Here is a 12,403-nt window from a genome sequence, read left to right on the forward strand (position 1 = left end):
TCCAGTCTGAAAACAACCCTCCACCACCACCCTCTGTCTTCTATCTCTGAGCCAGATCTGTATCCAAATGGCTAGTTCTCCCTGTATTCCATGAGATCCATCCTTGCTAATCAGTCTCCCATGGGGAACCTTGTCGAACGCCTTGCTGAAGTCCATATAGATCACATCTACTGCTCTGCCCTCATCAATCTTCTTTGTTACTTCTTCAAAAAACTCAATCAAATTTGTTAAACATGTTTTACCACGCACAAAGCCATGTTGACTATCCCGAATGAGTCCTTGCCTTTCCAAATACATGTACATCCTGTCCCTCAGGATTCCCTCCAACAACTTGCCCATCACTGACGTCAGGCTCACCGGTCTGTAGTTCCCAGGGTTGGAGGATTTGAACTATATGGAGAGGCTGAACAGGCTGGGGCTATTTTCCTTGGAGTGTTGGAGGCTGAGGGGTGACCTTATAGAGGTTTACAAAATCATGAGGGGCATGGATAGTGTAAATAGACAAGGTCTTTTCCTTGGGGTGGGGGAGTCCAGAACTAGAGGGCATAGGTTTAGGGTGAGAGCGGAAAGATATAAAAGAGACCTAAGGGGCAACGTTTTCACCCAGATGGTGGTTTGTGTATGGAATGAGCTGCCAGAGGGAGTGGTGGAGTTGGGACAATTGCAACATTTAAAAGGCACCTGGATGGGTATATGAATAGGAAGGGTTTGGAGGGATATGGGCCGGGTGCTGGCAGGTGGGACTAGATTGGGTTGGGATATCTGGTCGGCATGTACGATGTTTCTGTGCTGTACATCTCTATGACTCCGTGACTATTCGCTCTTTATTGAAACTCGGGGATTTTTTAGAATGTCAATGGAAATGAAGAGGGTTAAAACAACAGCTGCCTGCATTTCAATAGCACATTTATAGAATCCCCTATACTGAGGAAGGAGGTCGTTTGGCCCATCGAGTCCACGCTGACCCACACTGAAGAGCAGCCCACCCAGACCCAACTAATGGAACACTGAACAAAAACAAAACAACTGCAGATGCTGGAAATCAGACACGAAAATTGCTGGAAAAGCTCAGCAGGTCTAGCAGTATCTGTGGAGAGAAATCAGAGTTAACATTTCGGGTCCAATGACCCTTCTTCAGAACTGTTTGTCACTGGGAAATGGTTGGTATATATGCCGAAGATGAGGGTGGGGAGGGAGGGGACTAAGTAAACAATAGGTAGTGATGGTGCCCAATGAGACAGAGAGAGATCAACTTTCAGGCAGACAAAGGAATAGGTAAAGGTCAGCCTGGGAGAATCAATAACTGCTAATGGGGACTGTTAGTGGCTGACAGTGGCCCATGTGATGACAAGGCCTGGTGTGTGGTGGTGTGATTACTTACAGTGTGGAAACAGGCCCCTTGGCCCACCAAGTCCACACTGACCCTCCGAAAAGCAACCCACCCAGACCCATTCCCCTACGTTTACCCCTTCACCTAACACTATGGGTAATTTAGCATGGCCAATTCACCTAACCTGCACATCTTTGGACTATGGGAGGAAACCAGAGCACCCAGAGGAAACCCACGCAGACACAGGGAGAATGTGCAAACTCCACATAGACAGTTGTATGAGGCAGGATTTGAACCCGGGTCTCTGGTGCTGTGAGGCAGCAGTGCTAACCACTGTGCCACCGTGCTGCCCAAAAGAATATGGTAACCAGAACTGTACAGAGAATTCCAGATTAGATTCCATACAGTGTAGAAACATGCCCTTCGACCCAACAAGTCCACACTGACCCTCTGAAGAGTAATCCACTCAGACCCATTTCCCTCTGACTAATGCACCTAACAGTACGGGCAATTTAGCATGGCCAATTCACCTGACCTGCACATTTTTGGACAGTGGGAGGAAACCAGAGTACCTGGAGGAAACCCATGCAGACACAGGGAGAATGTGTAAATTCCACACAGACAGTTCCCCAAGGCTGGAATTGAACCTGGGACTTGGAAGGTGGTGTTCAAACCCTAAAGTTATTGAACTCTACATTGAGTCTTGAAGACTGGAGAATTCCCAAAAGATGAGTGCTGTTCTTCTGGCTTGCACTGAGTTTCACTGGAGCATTGCAGCAGGCCTGAGACAGAGATGTTGGCCGAGGGACAGGGTGCTGTGTTAAAGTGGCAGGCAACAGGAAGTTCAGGGTTGCGGACAGAACGTAGGTGGTGTTCTGCAAAACAGTCCCCCAGTCTACGCTTAATTTCTGCAATGTGGAAGGGACCACATTGTGGACAGCGAATGCAGTAGGTTAGATTGAGTGAAGTACAGGTACTACAAACCCACTGAATACCTTGACTATACATCCTCACACTTGCTTCCATTCCCTCAGTTCCTCCATCTTGCTGTCATCACAAGCAGTCCATCATCAGCCAATAAGAATCCCCATTAGTAGCTATTCATTCTCCCGGGCCAACCTTTACCCACTCCTTTGTCTGTCCAACTGTGTTCTTCTCTGTCCGTGGTCTCCATCTCCACCTATTGTTTACCCCTCCCCCACTCACACCACTCTTTCTTCAGCACCTTTTTCGAGCTACCATCTGTTCTGAAGAAGGGTCACTGGACCCAAAATGCTAACTCTGCTTTCTCTGTCTACAGATGCTGCCAGACGTGCTGAGTTTCTCCAGCGATTTCTCCTCTTGTTCCAGCTGATGGAACCCCAGGTCTCACCATATAGAGCAGCACGATGGCTCAGTGGTTAGCACTGCTGCCTCACAGCGCCAGGGACCTGGGTTTGATTTCCACCTCAGGTGACTGTCTATGTGAAGTTTGTACATTCACCCTGTATCTGTGTGGGTTTCCTCTGGGTGCTCTGGTTTACCACAGTTGAAGGATGTGCAGATTAGGTGAATTAGCCATGCTAAAATTGCCCATAATGTTCATGGATGTGTAGGTTAGGTGCATTAGTCAGGGGAAACATAGGGTAGGGGAATGGGTCTGGGCGGGATGCTCTTCGGAGGGTCGGTGTGGACTTGTTGGGCCAAATGGCCTTTTTCCACATTGTAGCGATTCTATGATTACTATGATTTTGGGTCTCGCAGTATGTTTCAGTTGTTAGGAGCCAGGTAAATGCCTGTTGGAGAGTGTACAATGCAGTAAGATCCATCAGTCTGCCTGAACAGTCGTGTTGGATTATAGTCTAACTCTGCTTTCAAATAAAAGACTGCTGGATTTAGCCTGAAGTGCCACTTGGGGGACAGCAAGCAGAGGTGATCTCTCCCTTCACCTTTACCCACCTCCATACCCCAACAACATCTACTTCCCCCTCCCCTCGGAGCCACCTCTTCCATGGCTGTCGACCAGATGTTTGCCTGATACGTATTCATTTCATCTTGCCGGGGATTTGGGATTGAAGATCCCAGCGAATGTTGTCATAGCTGGAAATGTGTTTCCCAGAGTGTGACAGACAGTAAAACCCAAATGTGTGAGTTGAAGTTTCGAGCCCAGGAAATTGTTTAATAGGCGCCAGGAAGCCTTTTATGATTTTGACAGCAGTTGCTTTATTTTTAATGTTTTTCTTTCAGATCATGTTTTTTTTTAACACTTTTTTTTAACGGGGCGAGTTTTTTATTGGGATTTTTCAGGAAGACCATAATGGTGGAGTCCCGAAACGAGTTCTCAATGAATGTTTTTTTTAAAAATGAGCACGTTTTTCACTTCAAGGAGGATAGTGCAGTTGAGTCAGTTCTGGAACTTTCCTTTAAGACTTACTTTTTGGATTTGCAGAAGGTGTATCAAGTTTTTTTTAATAGATGGGTCCTAAGCTATCCTTGTGATAGGTTTTATTAAATTCTTTTCTCATTCCTGGGACTAAGAATGCTACAAAATGGTGCGACGTTGCTTTGATTATCCTGCCTGTTCATCCTCTGACCTGTGGAGATTGACAGCCACAGCGTGAGAAATAAGCTTGGGCTTCATCAAGCTGATGGAGGAGGACAGGGACGGAGAGAGAGAGGGAAGACTTCTGTCCCTTGATAGACATGAGTTGTTACATCTTTTTCTCAACTTAATCAGAGCTTCCTTGGTGAGCAAAACACTCTGGTCATTTGGTCTCCCCTACTTCGGGGAAACAAAGCTTAGACTGGGTGACCACTTTGTAGAACATCTCCTTTCTGTCCGCAAAACTGACCCTGAGCCTTCAGTTGCCTCCCACTTCAACACCCCACCCTGTTCCCTGGCCAACATCCCTGCCTCAGGCTTGCTGCAGTGTTCCAGTGAAGCTCAGCACAAGCTAAAAGAACAGCACCTCATTTTCTGCTTGGGAACTCTACAGTCTTCTAACTCAATATCTAGTTCAAAAAGGTTAGGGCTCGAAGCACCTTCTCCCATGTTCTTACCCCAACCCCCACATACCAGGCCTTGCTATCGCATGGTCTGTGTGGCACGGTGGCACAGTGGTTAGCACTGCTGCCTCACAGCGCCAGAGACCTGGGTTCAATTCCCGACTCAGGCGACTGACTGTGTGGAGTTTGCACGTTCTCCCCGTGTCAGCGTGGGTTTCCTCCGGGTGCTCCGGTTTCCTCCCACAGTCTAAAGATGTGCAGGTTAGGTGAATTGGTCAAGCTAAATTGTCCGTAGTGTTAGGTAAAGGGGTAAATGTAGGGGAATGGGTGGGTTGCGCTTCGGCAGGTCGGTGTGGACTTGTTGGACCAAAGGGCCTGTTTCCACACTGTAACTAATCTAATCTACACATTACCCATTGTCAGCGACTAATTTTCCCCATTCATTCTCCTAGGCTGATTGTCATCCACTCCTTTGTCCAACTGTTCTTCTGTCTCTTTGGGCTCTATCTCCACCTATCATTTATCCTCTCTCCCAGCATATCTTCTGCACATAAAATAACTTCTTCCTAACTGCCATCAGTTCTGAGGAAGGGTCACTGAACCCAAGAGGTTAACTCTGATTTCTCTCCACAGATGCTGCCATTTCTAATGAGCTTTTCCAGCAATTTCTGCTTTTGTTAGTCTAGTCGCATGCTGTGGTGCTAGGTGTCTCTACTCACCCCACAATGGAGAAAAGAGTTAGCCCATTCCCTCGGTCTGTCAAACAGACAGGAGTCACGACAACACTTTGGAATTATAGTGAGATGAGGGACTGAAAGAATAGAGTGATTAGATTACTTATAGTGTAGAAACAGGCCCTTCGGCCCAACAAGTCCACACCGACCCACTGAAGCACAACCTACCCATACATTTACCCCTTTACCTAACACTGTGGGCAATTTACCATGGCCAATTCACCTAAGCTGCACATCTTTGGAAGGAAACTGGAGCACCCGGAGGAAACCCACGCAGACACGGGGAGAATGTGCAAACTCCAACAGACAGTCACCTGAGGCAGGAATTGAACCCAGGTCTCTGGCGCTGTGAGGTAGCAGTGCTAACCACTGTGCCACCGTGCCACCCACAAGAGTGATCCCTCTTCATGAGCAAGAAATAATTCTGAAGAGATGTAGTAAAACGAGGGAAGCTGGGATTGTTCTCTTTTGGATCAGGGAAGGTGAAGGGAGATTGAGTGATGGTGTTCAAAATTAGGAAGGGTTTCAATAGAACAAAGAGGGGAAAAACCTGCTTCTGTGGAGAGGAGAATTGGAAATGAGAAAACACAGATTTAAGATAGAACATGGAACAGTAGAGCACAGGAACAGGCCCTTTGGCCCATGATGTTATGCCGAACATGACACCAAATTAAAGTTATCCCTGCTGCCTGTCCTTGGTCCATGTCCCTCTATTCTTTGCATATCCATGCACTTACCTCAAAGTTCCCTTATCGCTCCTATAGTATCTGCCTCCACCACCACCTTTGGCAATGCATTCCAGACTCCTACCACTCTCTGTGTAAAAAACTTGTCCCTTCACATCTCCTTTGAACTTTCCCCCTTTCACCTTAAATGCCCTTTAGTATTAGACATTTCAACTCTGGGAAAAAATTCAGACCGTCAACCCTGTTCATGCATCTCACAATTTTATAAACAATCAAGTCTCCCTTCAGCCTCCACCACTCCATAGAAAACAATCCGAGTTTTTCTAGCCTCTCCTCACATCTCATATCCTCTAATCCAGGCAGTATCCTGGAAAACCTCTTCTGCACCCTCTGCAAAGGTTCCACATCCTTCCTCTAAGTGCAGCCTAACACGGTCACATGACATCCTGACTTTCCAGTAACACATTTTCAGCTCTGATCTCCAACATCTGCAGTCCTCACTTTCTCCTGTACGCAGTGCCCTGACCAATGAAAGATCATTACCAAAGAAGCTGGGGGGGAATGAGAAAATCGTTATTTGTACAACAATTACAATCTGGATGCTTTGCCTGAAAGGATGGTTGGAGCAGATTTTAATTCATCCATTTAATTTAATTTAATTCATCACTGACAAGGCCAGTATTGGTTGCCAGTCACTCATTGCATTTGGACTAAAGACTTGTTTGATCATTTCAGAGAGTGGTTGAGAGACAACCACATTACGATGGGTCTGGAGTGTTGTGTAGGTCAGACCAGGTACGGACAATAGATTTCCTTCTGTAAAGGACATTAGTGAACTTGATCAGTTTCTATGATTTGGCGATAATTGTCATGGCTACTATTAGTGAGATCAGCTTTACATTCTTATTTTATTAACCAAATTTACATTTAGCACCTCTGTCTTCATGGAATTTTAACCTGTCAGCCGAGAGCAGAGGCCGTGGATAGATTCAATCGGAACTTTGAGGGACTGGATAAATTCTTAAAAGAAAAAATGGTGCGGGGCTCTGGGGAAAGGGTGAGACTAGGTGGCTTTCTGTTCCAAAAGGTCTTGGTCCGAATGGCCTTCTTTCAATGCTACTCTATCATCTGGCTCAGTGGTTAGCACTGCTGCCTCGCAGCAGCAGGGACCCAGATTCGATTTCACCCTCAGGGTGATTGTCTCTCTGAGATTTGCATGTTCTCCTTTATCTGTGTGGGCTTCCTCCAGGAGCTCTGGTTTCCTCCTAGAGCTCAAAGAAGTGCAGGGTAAGTGGATTGGCCATGCTAAATTGCTCCATAATGTCCAGGGATGTGTAGGCTAGGGGGATTAATAATGGGAAAATGCAGGGTTACAGGGATAGAGTAGAGGGAGTGGCATGCTCTTCAGATGGTTGGTGTGGACGTGATATGCCAAATGGCCTGTTTCCACACTGTTAGGAATTCTATACTCCAGTGTCATCAGCTAGCTTGCAATGGAATCATGACCCTACTGTCCACTGTGTCTCAAGATCAAAACCTCCACTGATCCACGTTGGTTCCATAACTGGTAGTATCCATGCCTTTGTGTTTTGTATGTGGATTTCACATTAGTGACATCCATCATTAGCCATAATCATTGATTATCATGTCTGATAACCTTACTGGGGAGAGTGAACTGATAACCTTTAGAAGACTGGTGTTGATAACCCTTTCCTCATCAATCACACAGATGGTTCTGTGTTTGAAATGCTCACATTTAAATCAACAAGCTAAACTGTTTGGGAAAGAGCAGGATTATGGAACAGATAGGCAGTGTAATGCTGGTGAGTGGTTCAATTCCACAGCTTTGTAAGAGGCAAATGAGCTCAGTCAAGGCATGAGGGTGTACCTGGCTTGGATGTCATGCTTGCTGCAATATCACTGCAGAATCAAACTCCCAGGGAACAGTTTAATTTCTCATTTTTATTGCCTGCCAACAAGCACCAAGATCCCATTCAGCATGTGGGGCAGTTAACCTACTGAATTTTAACAGGAAAACCTGAGGGTTCTTTAGTTCTCTCACACGATGCAGGTGTTGCTCAAATGACCAGCATTAGTTGCTCATGCGTCTTTGCTGTTGAGAACGTGGTGAGGAACTGCATTCTTGAACTGCTGCATTCCACGGGTTGAAAGGTAATGGAGATTGGGCAGGAAAGTGGGGTTGAGGCTGAGTTGAGATCAGCCATGATTGTTTTGAATAACCGCACAGGCTCATGGGACTGAATGGCCTGCTGCTGCTCCTAGGTCTTATGCTGCTCTGTTTACATATATTTCGATGATTTGTGTAATGTGCAAATTTAAAAATTTTCCCCTGTATCGCAAGCCAAGGTCATTCATATGCATGTGAGTATAATTTTGATACAATGATTTAGTTACTAGGTCAACATTGTTCCAGCAGTAAGTCCTCCAAACTGTGGTTCTGATAAATATAGATTAGTACCTGATAGTGGTGAAGGGATTACGGAATAGTACAGGAAAATACAAGCTCATTATCTCAAATAAAATGCACTTTTTGGCCTTTTTCTAATCCTAGGTACTCTTGAATGCTTTTCAATTGTTCTTAACTAAATTTAGACAAGCAATAAAGAAAGGTTGCTATTTTGACACGTTGATTCAGGTAAGACACAAGACAGCCATCTGCACAAGGTACAAAAGCCAGTTGTTACTAGACAGTGCATCAACAATCCTTCGACCCAATGGAGTCTCACTCGCACAATGGAACACGCTGTCAAGGGAAATAGCCACAGACCCTTCACTTGAAATCTTCAAGACCATGTACAAGTTTTCGTTATCAGGGCTATAGTTTCAGCAGGTTTTAGTGATTTAGTGTGCCCTATCTAAATACAGATACCAGTTTGCCATGCAGATCCAACTGAAACAGAGAAGTGGAAGACAGAGCTGTGATAAAATATCCTTTTAAGATTTGATCTCAATGCAGATTTCGACCTTTCCTTGAAATGTTTATAGGAATTAGAATGTCAGCTGTCTAGCTGAGTGGAAGAAGCCTTTATTTAGGGAGTTAATGATCCCAGAAAATTATGCAACATAATTAATGAGGTGTTTACAATGGTATGTTTCAGAATGACGCAGGAGGTCAAAGGGCACTAGTAAACAAATGGAGCACATTTGTCAAAGCCAGGCTGATATGTTCTGTCCCGGGACCTGATGGAATAGACACGTACTTTGATGAGCTTGGTAAGTAGGAGATTATTTTACTGCAGTTGTCATTGTTAAGTTGAGGAACATAAGCAATGAGGGGATCCATGAACGATTTGTCAACACTGGGCAGCTCCAGCAAAGCCAATGGCAAAACAAAACTTTCTTTACTCCTAACCAGGGAAATCCCAGATGTGTTCCCTTAGGATACACTTACTCTTTCACTAGGAGAAGAAAACATTTGCCCTGGGGCTAGTGCCAAGGCATGCTGTTAATTCTCTGTTTTTGTGAAGTGCACATTCAAACTCAATACAGAGAATAGACATCAAATTCTAACTGCCAAAAAAAAGCTTCCTTCAAAATAAGAATGGTTTGTTTTGGGGATTCTGTATAATTTCACCTCACCTGTGTTACAGAGGATGTGTTTCTACTGAGAACGAAAGATGAGAAGAATCCTGAAATTTATGCTCTATTTAGCACAATAAGGTAAGAAACCTTTTCATTTAGTCTTTACTAAGACAGTGTATGGATGTTGAGATGCAGTGGGAGTTTATTCAGCTTGTACTTATCTCTCCCATTCACAGTCTCTGGATGTTCGGAAAAAAAAGTGATTTAGGACAATGTCACTGAATTAAAACCTAGAGCTCACACTAATGTACTGGGTTCAAATCCACCATGGAGCTTGGTGGAATACACAGCTAGTAATGATGAGCATGGCAAAATTATCATTGATTGTCAGGAAAACTCATCTTATTCAACTGATGTCCTTTAGAGAAGGAAACTGCCATACTCAGTCTGGCCTACATGTGACTCCAGACCCACAGCAATGTAGCTGACTCTTCAGTACCCTCCGAAATGGCCTAGCAAGCCACTCAATTCACGGGAAATAAATGTTGGCCCAGCCGGTGATGCCCACATCCTTTTAAAAAGAGGTGAGGTGGTACGGTGGCGAAGTGGTTAACCCAACTGCCTCATAGTGTCAGGGACCCAGGTTCGATTCCTGTCTCAGGTGACCATCTGTGTGGAGTTTGCACATTCTCTCCATGCCTGCGTGGGTTTCCTCCGGGTGCCCTGAGTCGGTGTGGACTTGATGGGCTGAATGGCTTCCTTCCACAGTGTAGGGATTCTACGATTCTATGTCCATTAGAAAAGGGGTATTGAGGACTTTGATTTAAAACCTTATCTGAAAGGCAGTAACTTTCTCACTGTACTGTCTAGGAATGGTAGTTTGGAATATGATCGATGCAGACTTGGCCCTAGGCTTTAACAGCTACCCAATAGGCCACGTTCAGCACATAAGTTGGACACTACATGCTCAGTGAGTCTTCTTGTGTTTTAAGGAGAAAGTGAGGTATGCAGATGCTGGAGATCAGAGCTGAAAATGTGTTGCTGGAAAAGCGCAGCTGGTCAGGCAGCATCCAAGGAACAGGAAATTCGACATTTCGGGCATAAGCCTTTTTCCTGAAGAAGGGCTTATGCCCGAAACGTCAAATTTCCTGTTCCTTGGATGCTGCCTGACCTGCTGCGCTTTTCCAGCAACACATTTTCAGCTTCTTGTGTTTTAATCTGACCAGTTAGACTCATAGATTAAACCTCCAGATTCTTTGAAGTTGGTATTCGGTGGCCAGGTTTCTAAGAGGCAAGAAACACAGGAAAATAAAGAACAAGCAAAGGGTTTGGTATCTCCTGTTATAACATGTATGATGTGGCGCATTAAATTACTGCATTTCTCTCTTAAGCTGATTGGTTGTGGGATTAAGTTATAGAACAGGGACACCTAGGGATAGAAACTGGCGAGAAACCTATTGTTTGGAGATAAAACAGGTGCAGAGTACACCAGTGGATCATGTTCCCAGAAACGTCAAATCTCATGTCCCTCGGATGCTGCCTGACCTGCTGTGCTTTTCCAGCATCACACTCTTGCCTCTGATCTCAAGCATCTGCAGTCCTCACTTTCTTCCAGTAACATGCCAGGTATATGAACTGCATTAGTATGTGACATTTCCAGTGTCATGACCAACCAGTTAACATAAGCAACAACCCAATGCATCCACTGCAGAGGGTGCAGTGTTCATTTGTTGTGTGCTGGGTTATGTAAATCAGCTCACTGCCTGTGACCGGTTAAACCCCTTGATGGGAACTCAAAAACAAAGTAAACGGAGTCATAGAAAGAGCTGAAAGGAAGGGCCAGAAGCAAGCTGTAGACATTTTAAAGCACTGTGAACCAAAATCTACTGCACACCTCTCAGGGTGGCACTATGGCTCAGTGGTTAGCGCTGCTGCATTACGGGACCTGGGTTCGATTCCTGCCTCGGGCGACTGTCTGAGTAGATTAGATTAGATTCCCTACAGTATGGGAGCAGGCCCTTCGGCCCAGCCAGTCCACACCGACCCTCCGAAGAGTAACCCACCTTGACTCACTTCCCTCTGATGAATGTACCTATCACTATGGGCAATTTAGCCTGGCTAATTCACCTGGCCTGCACATCTTTTTTTGGACTGTGGGAGGAAACCGGAGCACTCAGAGGAAACCCACGCAGACAGGGGGAGAATGTGCAAACTCCACACAGACAGTCTCCCAAGGCTGGAATTGAACCTAGGATCTGGTGCTGTGAGGCAGCAGTGCTAACCACTGAGCCACCGTACGGCCCCATGCCACCTGTGTGGAGTTTGCACCTTCTCCCTGTTTAGTGTGTGGCTTTCCTCCGGGTGCTCTGGTTTCCTCCCACAATTCAAGGATGTGCAGGTTAGAAGAATTGCTCATGTTTCATAACGATGTGTAAGTTAGGTGCCTTAGTCAGGAGTAGACATAAGGTAGGGGAATGGGTTTGGGTGGGCTACTCTTTGGAGGGTCGGTGTGGACTTGTTGGGCCAAATGGCCTATTTCCACACCTTAGGGGTTCAATAATTGTAGTGTCACCACTACACAGATCTGAGGTATAAAATATACAACAGAAGGGTCTAGAGAAAGCCATGAACCATTAACTGGGCATCCACAAAAAAACACCCACAGTCAATTCAGGAAGCAAATTCCTGCAGATGCTGAAAACAATAAACACTGGAGATCACAGTCGGTCAGCGTCCATGGAGACAGAGCAAGCTAATGTTTCCAGTTTAGCTGGCTCTGATAAAAAGTCAACTAGACTCAAAATGTTAGCTTCCTCTGTCTCCATGGATGCTGTCTGACCCACTGTGATCTCTAGCATTAGTTGCTTTAAGCAGTCAATTCAAGACTTCTATACTTTTCAAAGCGTATTCATTGTACGTAAGCATTACTGGCTAGGCCAACATTTGGTTCCGGTCCCTAAGTACCCTGGAGAAAGATGGTAGTGAGTTGCTTTCTTGAACAACTACAGTCCTGTAATGTGTAGGGATGCCCATAGTGCTGTTACACAGGACGTTCCACAGTATCAATGAAGGAACAGTGATTCTGTTCCAAATCAGGATGGTGTGTGACTTGGAGGGGAATTTGC

At 45.4% G+C, this 12,403-nt stretch overlaps 1 protein-coding gene across 2 annotated transcripts in view; it reads left to right on the plus strand.

Moving 5' to 3' along the window:
- Window positions 1-12,403, plus strand: part of sema3bl (sema domain, immunoglobulin domain (Ig), short basic domain, secreted, (semaphorin) 3bl) — a 189,683-nt gene that overhangs the window by 144,391 nt on the left and 32,889 nt on the right. For both annotated transcript variants that reach the window (XM_060835364.1, XM_060835363.1), the window contains exons 8-9: window positions 8,855-8,969; window positions 9,347-9,416. In XM_060835364.1, the coding sequence (XP_060691347.1) occupies window positions 8,855-8,969; window positions 9,347-9,416 (185 nt within the window). The remainder of the gene's footprint in view (window positions 1-8,854; window positions 8,970-9,346; window positions 9,417-12,403) is intronic.

This window comes from Hemiscyllium ocellatum, chromosome 14, assembly GCF_020745735.1.
Source record: "Hemiscyllium ocellatum isolate sHemOce1 chromosome 14, sHemOce1.pat.X.cur, whole genome shotgun sequence".
NCBI lineage: Eukaryota > Metazoa > Chordata > Chondrichthyes > Orectolobiformes > Hemiscylliidae > Hemiscyllium > Hemiscyllium ocellatum.